The sequence below is a fragment of the Mercurialis annua genome, linkage group LG6 (genome assembly GCF_937616625.2).
Source record: "Mercurialis annua linkage group LG6, ddMerAnnu1.2, whole genome shotgun sequence".
NCBI classification, from domain to species: domain Eukaryota; kingdom Viridiplantae; phylum Streptophyta; class Magnoliopsida; order Malpighiales; family Euphorbiaceae; genus Mercurialis; species Mercurialis annua.
The window spans coordinates 46696215-46708957 of record NC_065575.1 but is presented as its reverse complement, the minus strand read 5'-3'; the positions used below and the strand labels follow the sequence as shown (position 1 = coordinate 46708957).

The window sequence follows — 12743 nt, the reverse complement described above, 5'->3', positions numbered from 1 at the left end:
TCAAGTTCGGCTACGGCGGGCAGATCTAGACGAACGCACGGACGCCCAAACTCATGATCAAGTCTTAATAATTTAGGGGCCGTTTGGTTCGCCATAAAAAGGGGGGAATGGGAATGGGTATGGGAATGGTTCCCATTGTTTGTGTTTGTTTTGTCAAATTGTACTAGGGAATGGGAATGTGATTACCCCCTCAATGGGTATCACCCATTCCCCCTTACCCTATGGGAATGGACTTTTAGGAATGGGAATCAAAATTTTACAAAATATTTTAATAATAAATATATAATTATTAAAAAAATTATTTTTAAATATATATTATAAAAAATATATTAAAATAATAAAAAAACACTTTTTAATATTTTTTTAATAAATAATTTTTTATAATTTTTTTCATTTTTTTCAAAAATAATTTTTTAATTTTTTCGAAAATATTTTTGTTAAATAATTTTTAAACTTTTTTTAAATTTTTTTAATTCTTTTTTTAATAATTTTTTTTTATTAAAAGAATATTAAAAAAAATAATAAAAAAGTATTTTTAATAAATAATAAATATTTTTTTATTAAATTTTATCCATTCTCATTCCTACACTAGTTTTGAACCAAACAAAAAATAAAAACAATCATTCTCATTCTCATTCCTTCTCATTCCAATTCTCATTCTGATTCCCATTACCAACCTTGAACCAAAAGGCCCTTTATTTCTTATTCCAACTTGTATTTGTCAAATCTTGTATTCAGATGAGTCCATCAAAAAAGTTAAATAAAAAAAAGACACAAATTCCTTGATCCTTCCTCACATTTTAAAATTGAAGCAAACCGTACTGCGCCCGTCCTTTGGATAATTGAAGTGCTAGAAACAAAAAGAGAAAATTTGGAATTTATCTATAATAAAGAAATAATAGGACTTTATACCTCAACATGGAAAAAAATGGCAAAAATACATCATTGTTTTGACTTTTTTGTGATTTTACTCTTTAGGTTTAAGTATTTATTATTTTACTCTGACACACACCCACATGACACATGCTCTCTTTCTCTCTCTCTTTTTCTCTTTTTCTCTTTCTCTCTGTCTCTCTTTTTTTGCGTGCATACAGGTCTTCCATAATATTATGCAGAACCATTTTTCATTCACTTCTCTTTTGTTCATTCACTTTACATTCAATTCTTTTTTATTCATTCAATTTTCTTTAGGTCTTCCATAATTATGCAGAACTATTTTTCATTCAATTTATTTTTGTTCATTCAATTCTTGTTTGTTCATTCAATTTTTTTTGTTCTTTAAATTAACTAGAGATTACAAATTTCATTTTCATTTTCTATGAATATTAAATTTTAAAGCAAGCTTATCAGAAAACTAAATGAATGTCAAGAATCTATTTTATTTTTATTTTCCATCTTATTGTCATGTTATTACGAGTATCATATATAGCAGATTATTTTATGATAATGTAATCATATTGCTGGATAATATAAGATAAAATCACAGTATCACATTATCATATGATTATCACTGTATCACCTTATCATATGATTATCACAGCTTCACCTAAAATGTAATTATCAATGTATCATATTGCATTTTAATCTTATTATCATGCCATTATCTGCAATATCGTATGTAGCAGATTATTATCATCTCATTATCATAATTTTTTTATAATTTTTTTCCATGCAAGTATCATATTATCATACTATTATCATTTTATTATCAAAAAGAACCTTATCATAATTCACATTATCATCTCGTTATCATTATTTTTATGTAATTTTTTCCCATAAATATATCATATTATCATACTATTATCATAATTTTATTATTTAATTATCATCTGGTTATCACTGATATCATGAATTTTTTTGTAATTATATTTTCACGTACGTTATCATTTAATTATCATAACCTTATCATACTTCATTATCATCCAGTTATCATAATTTTTATATAATTTTTCTATATAGGTATTATATATCATAACTTTATTATTTAATTATCATCTGGTTATCACTGATATTATGACTTGATTTTGTAATTATATTTTTACGTACGTTATCATCCAATTATCATAATCTTATCATACTTCATTATTGTCTAGTATCATATTATCATATGATTATCGCAGTATTACATTATCACGTGATTATTACAATTTCACCTTATCATATAATTATCAATTTATCATATTGCATTGTCATCTTATTATCATGTCATTATTAGTATCATATGTAGCAGATTGTTATCATAATTTTTTATAATTTTTTTTCAAGCAAGTATCACATTATCATACTATTATTATTTTATTATCAATAAGAATCTTATCATACTATTATCTTCACATTATCATCTCGTTATCATAATTTTTATGTATTTTTTTCATATAGATATCATATTATCATACTATTATCATAACTGCATTATTTAATTATCATCTGATTATCTCTGATATCATGAATTTTTTTGTAATTATATTTTCACGTACGTTATCATCCAATTATCATAATCTTATCATACTTCATTATCATCTATTTATCATACTGTTATGTTATATAATAATGTTATGATAACAACGTGATAATCATATGATAATCAGACGTTGTTTTTTTTATAAAAAAATTATTTCTCTTCAGTTTTATGATAATGATATGATAATGCAGTGATAATTATATGATAATCAGATGCTGTTTTTTTTTGCAAAAATCGTTTATTTTTGGTGCAGAAACTCATTATTTTCATCATAACATTGTTTCTTATGCAGATTTTTAGATCTAAAGTTGAAAAAATTCAAGATTAATTTATTTAGATCTGAAAATTAAAATAAATCGTATTTGTCACCACGAATTAAGAAAAAAATCGTTAGAATCAAATATGAAAGGACGACGAAATGATGGCGGGGCAACAGAGAAACAACGAAAAAAATAGAGAAGAAAAGAAGAAAAAAATAAAAAAAGAAGAAAAAATGGTGAAGAAAAATGAACCCGAGAAGAAGAAGAAAGAGAAAAGGAGAGAAGAAAGAGAGAGGGAGAGAAAAAAAGAAAAAAAATGACAGTTGTTGCTTAGAGTAAAATAAATATGATTAGAGTAAAACAATAATAAGGAGTATGTATAATTATAATATAAACATGTCTTAGAGTAAAAAAATAAATATATTAAAAGGGTGAGGTCTTTTTTTTTATTGAGGTAGAAAATCATATTATTTTCAAAAAAAAGAGTATTTTTTCTAATTTTTTTAAAAAAAATAATGAGATTGGACCTTGTAAAAGCAGTTGCTTCCACATAATGGCAAAATCAATTCTTGTTGAACACAAATGTAATCTTTTATAATTACTAATTAGTAGTCATACATTCAACATGGAGAGAATAATTTATGAGTTGGACTGCAATTCAAAACTCTCTTTTTTTCAATTATTTTATGAATTATAATTCAAAGCATTAATTTATGCTCCACCACTAACTCACTAACAAATAAATCAACTAGTTTTTATTTATGTACTAAATATATGTCCTTGTTGCGTATGTCCAAGCTTCAATTATATTCCAATCGTCTACGAATGAGCAATTCTAAGTGAATTTCTTAATTTTTAGGCCTTTTATTTATATGATGACACGATATTAGATTTATGTAATTATGCTGACTGATTGTGTTTTTTAATGAAAAGTTGAAATTTAAAAGGTACATATCCAATAATTTAATGTTCATACCAATAAAATGCAAATATGATTGAACATTTTTTTTAAACAATGATAACATTTTAGAATTTTCCGACAACAACAAAAATATAAAAGAATTAAGTAAAAAACTTGTTTATCAGAATTTAATCTAATAAGTAAAAATGAGAGCAAACGAAATAATATTTCTATTTAATATGCAGCTAGCGTAATGGACCAAAAAATTTGAAATATTTTCAAATTTTTACAATTCTAACTAATAAAGCTTTAGAACTTTGTAATTTTAGCTTAATTTCAAACTAGTTCAAATCAATTTTGATCAATTCTCCTCTATCCATTTAATAGTGTGTGTCGGATCTCACGTGATTTCCACGTTGTCAAAAAACCATTTCGACGTAAAATTCATGAATTCTTTTTTGATCTTTTGTAACTTTAAACTAAAGCTTTAACTTTTTGCAATTTTTGTCCAACTGAAGCAAATTAGGTAAAATTGATGCAAACATTGAAAATCGGGTTAAAATGTGAAGCTTCAAAGTAGGGTTATTTGCGTATAAAATACTAACTTTTACCTTTTCTTTTTGCAATTTAAACACATTATTTAAAATTTGGCATGAAAAAATCAATCTTTCATTTTTTTTTTTTGGCATTTTGCAGCTCAAATGTCTAATCTGATGATGATGTTTTAGTCATTCAAAACAGCGAAAACGCCATCGTTTTTTGCGGAAAAAACACCTAAACGGCACTAGGCTATAGCTACAAAAGTTCAAAGGTTGGAATATTGAGTGTCACGTTTTAAATAATATACTTAAATCGATGCAAAAGTTATAAACTTTTTATACAAATAACCTTTTAAATTTTTGATTAGAAGTATAAAAAGTTGAAAATGTTTGGATTTTTTAGTCCATTAGGCCATTGGAGAAGGATCATTTTGCAACAGAAAGATGACAATGTTTAGAAGTATGGTACTAGTACGGAAATAAAGTACAAGAAAACATCAATATCAAAGAAACAAGAATGCAACGTTAATTCTATGACTACATATGGCGGCAAAGTTGGTTAAATTTTGAAAAAGTCGTTATTTACAATTACAGCATTAGCTCTCTAGCCAGCAGAGAAACAGTACAGGCACAGCCGGCGGACTTGTACATGCAAACACATCGTCTGTTTGCAAAATAATGAACTTTTTATTAATTTACTCATTTAATCTTTTATTTTTAAATTCTCTTTAACTGTACCATTTCAAACTGATGTTGATGTTTTCGATTTTCTTGGTATACATATATATATATTCAACCAATGAGCTGTATCTCAAATGGTATAAGCGCCAGGCAGCAAACTGTTAGATTGTGGGTTTAAACCCTGCTATATATTAAACATATGCAGTTCTTTCTTTTCAGTTTTCCTCTCGATTGAACGTCTGAGAATATATATTTACAGGCTACAAAGCTGAAGAACATCTAAAATGGCTGAAAAATCGGTTGCTCTTGATGCTGTGATTAAGGAAGCTGTTGATTTGGTATTAAAAATGAAATAAAGAAGAAAAGTTTAGTGTTCATGTTGATTTTTAATCTAAATTCTGGAAATGGATTTTTCATGCAGGAAAATATACCTATAGAAGAAGTTTTTGATCATCTCAAATGTACGAAAGGCGGTTTGAGCTCGGACGCAGTTAAAGCAAGATTGGATCTGTTTGGATACAACAAGCTTGAAGAGAAAAAGGTTGGTAATCAATTATTCAAATAAAATGCATCAGTTTGACTATCTTTATTATTACTTTTTTCATTCTTCTGTCTCTGGTTTTTCTTCTTCAGGAGAGTAAAGTATTGAAGTTTTTGGGGTTTATGTGGAATCCTCTGTCATGGGTTATGGAAGCTGCAGCCATCATGGCCATTGCTCTTGCACATGGAGGGGTAAGACTATATCAACAAAAGTATCAAAAAATGAAGTTTTGCTCTTAATCAAAATCAATTTTGAAGAAATGAATCATAATTGTTGAAACAGTTTAGAAATGAAACATATATAGCGAATGAGATGACTGGCTGAGTCGCGGATTAAGTTGCATTTCGCGGCTCTATCCAAAAGTAGAAAAGCCCTGGCCTGCGAGTTCCTCCCATGAACAAACAGATCTAGTTGCAACCACGCCGTCCTTAAATAAAAAGGTTGTCACTGCACTGTGATAAACCGATCTATAACACCCTTCTATATTGCCTAAGAAATCAGTTTCAGAGAAAATATTGTACAACCGTAACAAATCAAATATAATGTTTATATAATAAAACGTGGGTGAGATTAAGGGATGTGTTGTTGACAAAAAACGTTACAAATATCCAATGTTCAAAAATAAAATTAATAAATGCTTGAACCAAACCAGTCAACCGACCGGATGGCATAACTAGATACCCCTCGGGTCCAAACCCAAGCAAAGGTTTTTAACAATATAAACTCAATTTCTTGAGTTCTCTCAGCCAGTATGAGATTACCCTCTAACACACACAATACACTTTCATTTAGATTTAAAAATCAATAAAACCAACAATAATTAAGCATAAAAGTTATTTTGGAGTTTAGGTGAAATTGATGTTTATTTCTTTGATTATGATTTTATACTATAAGACAAGAGTTATGATATATTCTGATGAAAAGACCTTATTCTGCAGGGAAAAGGTGCTGACTATCATGATTTTGTTGGTATTGTGGTGTTACTTGTGATAAACTCCACCATCAGTTTCATAGAGGAAAACAATGCTGGAAATGCAGCTGCTGCACTTATGGCTCGCTTGGCACCAAAAGCCAAGGTCCTGCGCGATGGGAAGTGGAGTGAGGAAGATGCTTCCGTGTTGGTTCCCGGAGACATTGTCAGTATCAAACTTGGCGATATTGTTCCTGCTGATGCACGTCTTCTCGAAGGAGATCCTTTGAAGATTGATCAGGTAATAAGCTTATTGTTTTCAAGTCTTACTTTCCGGATAACATGAATTGCTCTCGAGTATTTATACATTTCTTACCAATATAGAAGTGGAAAATTGATTAAATTTGTGTGTTGCAGTCTTCTCTTACAGGAGAATCGCTTCCTGTAACCAAAAATCCTGGTGATGGAGTTTACTCAGGTTCAACGTGCAAGCAGGGCGAAATTGAAGCTGTTGTTATTGCAACTGGAGTTCACACATTTTTCGGAAAGGCAGCTCATCTTGTCGAAAACACTACACATGTTGGCCATTTCCAGAAGGTCTGCTAAGAGATTCAATGTTTTATTTATCCAACGAAAAAATGCCTACTATTTCAGTTCAGAAATAGTTATGCATTTGATTAATGGTTCCTGCAGGTTTTAACAGCAATTGGAAACTTCTGCATTTGCTCTATTGCACTTGGGATGGTAATTGAAATCATTGTTATATATGGGCTTCAAGAGAGGGGATACCGTGTTGGCATAGATAATCTACTCGTTTTACTGATTGGTGGGATCCCAATTGCAATGCCAACTGTTCTTTCTGTCACAATGGCCATTGGTTCCCACCGCTTGTCTCAGCAGGTCTGTGAAAATTATTCAGAATGAGCAAGGATACACGGTAGGTACAATTATTCACCTTTCCATGGCTTACGCGCAGGGTGCAATTACAAAGAGAATGACCGCCATTGAAGAAATGGCGGGAATGGATGTACTTTGCAGTGACAAAACAGGAACATTGACGCTTAATAAGCTTACAGTCGACAAAAACATGATCGAGGTTCATCTCCAGATATCTATTTCTCTTGTTTTGCAGATGACCAAAAACGGGGGCATTGATTTATGTTAAATTCTCGCAGGTTTTTGCCAAAGGTGTTGACAGCGATATGGTTGTGCTTATGGCTGCAAGAGCCGCGAGGTTGGAGAATCAGGATGCCATTGATTGTGCCATTGTTTCAATGCTCGGAGACCCTAAGGAGGTAGATTTTGTCATTTGATGATGTCAGAATGTTAGTTAGTTCAACTAACCTTATCTTTCAAATCTGCAATCCTTACTCAAGGCACGCGCTGGAATCAAAGAAATTCACTTCCTTCCATTTAATCCGACTGACAAACGGACTGCACTTACATACACAGATGCTGCTGGTAAAATGCATAGAGTCAGCAAAGGTGCAATAGAGCAGGTATAACATCAAGAATCGACAATATTACTAGTTACCTGCTTGAACGCTGAATTACGAGCTGTTTTGCATTTTTTTTTCCTATAGATTGTCAATCTGGCACACAATAAATCAGAAATAGAGAAAAGGGTACACGCAATAGTCGACAAGTTTGCAGAGCGTGGACTTAGATCCCTTGCAGTTGCTCGCCAGGTGAATACAAAACTCTAAAGTTCCTATTATATGCATCAGCTCCTATGTACAACACTTCTTGAAAAATGCTGTGTCATCTTCTTTAGGAAGTTCCTGCTGGCACCAAAGAAAGTCCAGGTGGCCCATGGGAATTCGTCGGGATTCTTCCTCTATTCGACCCTCCACGCCATGACAGTGCTGAAACAATCAGAAGAGCTTTGGATCTTGGAGTTAGCGTCAAAATGATCACCGGTGTGTGTCGTTGTGTTGACTGAGTTGCTTTTTGTCTTGTGATCTTACTATGACAATCTCTGCAGGTGACCAACTTGCAATTGGCAAGGAAACTGGAAGGAGGCTCGGAATGGGCACAAATATGTATCCTTCATCGGCTCTTCTCGGTGAAGGAAAGAACGAAGCATCTGCATCACTTCCGATTGATGAGCTCATTGAGAAAGCTGATGGTTTTGCCGGAGTATTCCCCGGTAAATCTGCTAGTTCTGTTGTGCTAGTGAAAACTTCTTAATTTGTCAATTAGCTGTCTGATTCTTTAGTTCATTTTCTATGCAGAGCACAAGTATGAGATTGTTAGGAGACTACAAGGCAGAAAGCACATATGTGGAATGACTGGTGATGGTGTGAATGATGCACCTGCCTTGAAGAAAGCTGACATAGGAATTGCTGTAGCAGATTCTACGGATGCTGCAAGAAGTGCCTCTGACATAGTTCTTACAGAACCTGGGCTGAGTGTTATCATTAGTGCTGTCTTAACAAGTCGTGCAATCTTCCAGAGGATGAAAAACTACACGGTAATGTAACCACAATATTCAAGATATAACCAAGAAAATGTTAAACTGCATGAGTACTAATATGAAGTTATTTACTTTTACCAGATATATGCAGTTTCTATCACAATCCGTATTGTGGTAAGCCTCCATTGTCTATTACATTCGATGAACGAAAAAGTATAAAGCTGTTTCCTGCCACCAATCTTGTCTTATTTACAGTTGATTGTATGTAACAGCTCGGTTTTATGTTGCTGACTTGCTTCTGGAAGTTCGACTTTCCTCCTTTCATGGTTCTTGTCATTGCTATCCTTAATGATGGTTAGAATTTCTTAGAATTTCAAAGGCATTGTGGCTATGTACACTTAATTTTTCTATAGCTCATCAAACTGACTTGCTGTTTGGCATCAGGTACTATCATGACCATATCCAAAGACAGAGTCAAGCCTTCTCCACTTCCTGACAGTTGGAAGCTGAGTGAAATTTTTGCAACTGGCGTTGTTCTTGGTAGTTACATGGCTCTAACGACCGTCATTTTCTTCTGGGCGGCATATGAGACCAACTTCTTTCCGGTAATAGCCCTTAATTTGCTTTCCGAACAAAAAAAATCCTCATTTTTCATGATCTAACTCCAAACTGGACTTTGTTTTCACTGCAGAAACATTTTGGTGTCAGGACTTTCAACCAGCACGAATTTAACATGTCGGATAAACAGACAGCCGACAAGCTTCAACAACAATTAGCCTCAGCAGTATACCTTCAAGTCAGCACTATTAGCCAGGCACTTATATTTGTTACGCGTTCCAGAGGCTGGTCGTTCACAGAACGTCCCGGCCTTCTGCTTGTCGGCGCCTTCATAGTTGCCCAACTGGTAATGTGCCCTCCTATCACTCCATATTTTCTGATTCACTTTCCAAATCATTAATCAATACAAATTATAAATTTCTAATGAAACATTTTTGAATGCAGGTTGCATCAGTGATCTCTGCAGAAGCAAACTGGAAATTTGCTGGAATCAAAAGCATAGGTTGGGGATGGACCGGTGTGATATGGCTGTTCAACATTGTGACATATGTATTTCTTGATCCAATCAAATTCGCAGTGCGGTATGGTCTCAGTGGAAAAGCTTGGGGTCTGGTGGTAGACCAAAGGGTGAGTTTCATAGACACTAACACCTTAATTCTTGAGTTACTGAACAGAAGAATATAATATTGACAGAATTTACCTTGATTATGATTATCAGACTGCTTTCACAAGCAAAAAGGATTTCGGGAGGGAAGCTCGAGAAGCAGCATGGGCAGCTGAGCAGAGAACACTTCATGGGCTGCAATCTGCTGATACAAGAGGGTTTTCTGAAAAGAACAGTAATTTTAAAGAAATCAGTGTCATGGCAGAAGAAGCTAAAAGGCGTGCAGAGATTGCTAGGTTATTTTTCCATTTCTTCGTCCCCAAGTTTATCAAGAAAAGGGTTCATCTTTCAGCTTCTTAATATATTATTTCTGATTTGCAGGATGAGGGAGCTTCGCACCCTGAAGGGAAAGGTGGAGTCTTTTGCCAAGTTAAGAGGGTTGGATATAGATGCCATGAACCAGCATTACACACTCTAATCTATATATGTTTCTTCCAAAATCCTAATTTTTTTCTGTGCTTTCTATCTACAAGTTCATCAGATTGATACTGTATTCATTAGAATTTATTAGTGTAATGTGTATCTTCCCTTGATTTTTGACTATATATACAAAACGGCTACTAATGATCAAATGGTATAAACGCTAAACAGCGTTCTGTTAAGGTTGTCGGTTCAATTCCTCCCACGGGTGCTTCCCTCGCCAATTATCAAAAAATATTTACCTCGTAACAACGGGGATGAAGCAACAGAATGTAGTATGGAGTGTGGTTGAAAGAACATGCCTTTTTCTACTACAAAGAGCAAAGAGAAGAGAAACCCTACTGCAAATCCATTCTTTCATGATTGTAAATGCCATTGTTGATACCAACGTCAACATTCTCGCCAAATTCATCACCGTCTCCGCTTCTCTTGCTGTTAACCCGTCCATATCTGAACCGCTCTCTATCGTCCGTTATGCTCGCAAAGTGTTCGATAAAAGACCTCACAGAGATGATACGTTCCTTTGCAATTCCATGATTAAAGCCCATGTGGATTCCCGCCAGTTTTTTGAGTCCTTCACTCTTTATAATGATCTTAGAAAGGGAAGCGGTTTTCTTCCGGATAATTTCACATTTACAACGTTGGCGAAGTCGTGCGGGTCGAGTATGGCCATTAAGGAAGGTTTCCAGTTGCACAACCATGTTGTGAAGATTGGTTTTGGTTTTGATTTGTATGTTTGCACGGCATTGGTTGAAATGTATGCGAAATTCGGAGAGTTGGTTATGGCGAAAAAACTGTTTGATGAAATGACTGAAAGAAGTCTAGTGTCTTGGACAGTTCTCATTGGCGGATATGTGAAGATCGGAGATATGGGGAACGCGAAAATACTGTTCGATCAGATGCCTGAGAAAGATTCTGCTGTATTTAACGTAATGATTGATGGTTATGTTAAAGTTGGAGATATGGATTCTGCTCAAAGTTTGTTTGATAAGATGCCTGAACGGAACGTTATCTCCTGGACGAGTATGATTTACGGATATTGCAGCAATGGTGATGTTATGACTGCAAGATCTTTATTTGATGCCATGCCGAAAAGAAACCTGTTTTCTTGGAACGCAATGATTGGCGGGTACTCCCAAAATAAACAACCCCACGAAGCATTGAAATTGTTTCATGAAATGCAGTCTAACACGTCATTTGAGCCGGATAAAGTAACAATTGTAAGCATTCTTCCAGCTATAGCTGATCTGGGTGCTCTAGAATTGGGAAGTTGGGTTCATCAATATGCTCGCATGAAGAAATTCGATAGAGCAATCGATGTCTGTACTGCACTTGTTGATATGTACGCAAAATGCGGAGAAATTTCAAAAGCAAAACGAGTTTTTGATCAAATTCCTAATAAGGAAGAAGCTTCATGGAATGCTATGATAAACGGACTTGCAGTCAATGGATTAGCTGACGAAGCATTACAAACATTTACAGAAATGCAGCACGACGGAGTTAAACCAAACGATGTAACCATGATAGGTGTTTTATCCGCCTGTAATCACGGAGGTCTGGTCGAGGAAGGGAAGAGGTGGTTTAAAGCAATGCATGAATTCGGGCTGATCCAAAAGATCGAGCATTACGGATGTCTGGTAGATTTATTAGGGAGAGCAGGGCGATTAGAGGAAGCTGAGAAGCTAATAACGAGTATGCCATACAAGGTTAATGGAATAATTACGAGTTCTTTTTTATCGGCTTGTGCAAATTCTAAGGATGTGACGAGGGCTCAGAAACTGTTACGTCAGGCTCAGAATATGGAACCGTTAAATGATGGAAACTATGTAATGTTGAGGAACTTGTACGCGATGGAGAAACGATGGAGCGATGTGGAGGAAATAAAAGGAATGATGAGGAGAAATGGAGCAAAGAAAGAAGCTGGTAGTAGTGCTATTGAGATTGATAGCACAGTTTCTGAGTTCATTGCTGGAGGTTCAGAACACCCACAATGGGGTTCAATACAATCAATGTTGGGGAAGTTGTTAATACATATGAGGGATAAAGGAGTTGGCTACACTTGGTGATTGCTGCTCTAAAAAAACATCTCATTCCCTTTCCTTCTCCGATTTTACAAAACCGAACCAAGTTGAAAAAAAATAAAAACGAAAAATTCAATTCCGAACCAAGTCTGATTTGGTTTTATAAGTCCTAAATACAACTAATTAATAAATGTGAGTTAAGTTAACTAATCCTTAACAAATGTACTAACATTACTCTATTAGTAGCTTATTTGTTGATTAGGGTTTAATGATTGATAGAATTAATTACATATAAGTAGTGAATGTACATTATATGAATTTTAAAGAAAATATCTTGTAAAATTATAATTCAACATTTTTATACATAATTT

At 33.7% G+C, this 12743-nt stretch overlaps 2 protein-coding genes across 2 annotated transcripts; both read left to right on the top strand.

The window, feature by feature from the left end:
• Window positions 1-4993: 4993 nt before the first annotated feature.
• Window positions 4994-10437, top strand: LOC126653658 (plasma membrane ATPase 1). The gene is made up of 20 exons (XM_050347596.2): window positions 4994-5180; window positions 5264-5383; window positions 5476-5574; window positions 6322-6594; window positions 6711-6890; window positions 6987-7193; window positions 7270-7389; window positions 7469-7588; window positions 7670-7792; window positions 7877-7981; window positions 8068-8212; window positions 8278-8442; window positions 8528-8766; window positions 8851-8883; window positions 8982-9063; window positions 9154-9314; window positions 9401-9613; window positions 9712-9894; window positions 9986-10167; window positions 10253-10437. Exons 1-20 carry the CDS (start codon window positions 5127-5129, stop codon window positions 10347-10349), a joined length of 2901 nt encoding a protein of 966 aa, XP_050203553.1. The 5' UTR covers window positions 4994-5126; the 3' UTR covers window positions 10350-10437.
• A 78-nt stretch (window positions 10438-10515) lies between these two features.
• Window positions 10516-12641, top strand: LOC126653659 (pentatricopeptide repeat-containing protein At2g44880). Its single transcript, XM_050347597.2, has one exon. The coding sequence runs from the start codon at window positions 10609-10611 to the stop codon at window positions 12415-12417; it is 1809 nt and encodes a 602-aa protein (XP_050203554.1). The 5' UTR covers window positions 10516-10608; the 3' UTR covers window positions 12418-12641.
• Window positions 12642-12743: the final 102 nt, after the last annotated feature.

What these genes read in the sequence shown, in the direction of transcription:
- LOC126653659 (XM_050347597.2), top strand. Translation starts at nt 10,609, where the DNA reads ATGAAGCAACAGAATGTAGTATGGAGTGTGGTTGAAAGAACATGCCTT.
- LOC126653658 (XM_050347596.2), top strand. Translation starts at nt 5,127, where the DNA reads ATGGCTGAAAAATCGGTTGCTCTTGATGCTGTGATTAAGGAAGCTGTT. An exon ending in ATCCTTTGAAGATTGATCAG is followed by an intron (nt 6,595 to 6,710) that starts GTAATAAGCTTA and finishes TGTGTGTTGCAG; the next exon opens with TCTTCTCTTACAGGAGAATC. An exon ending in GCAAAGGTGCAATAGAGCAG is followed by an intron (nt 7,793 to 7,876) that starts GTATAACATCAA and finishes TTTTTCCTATAG; the next exon opens with ATTGTCAATCTGGCACACAA.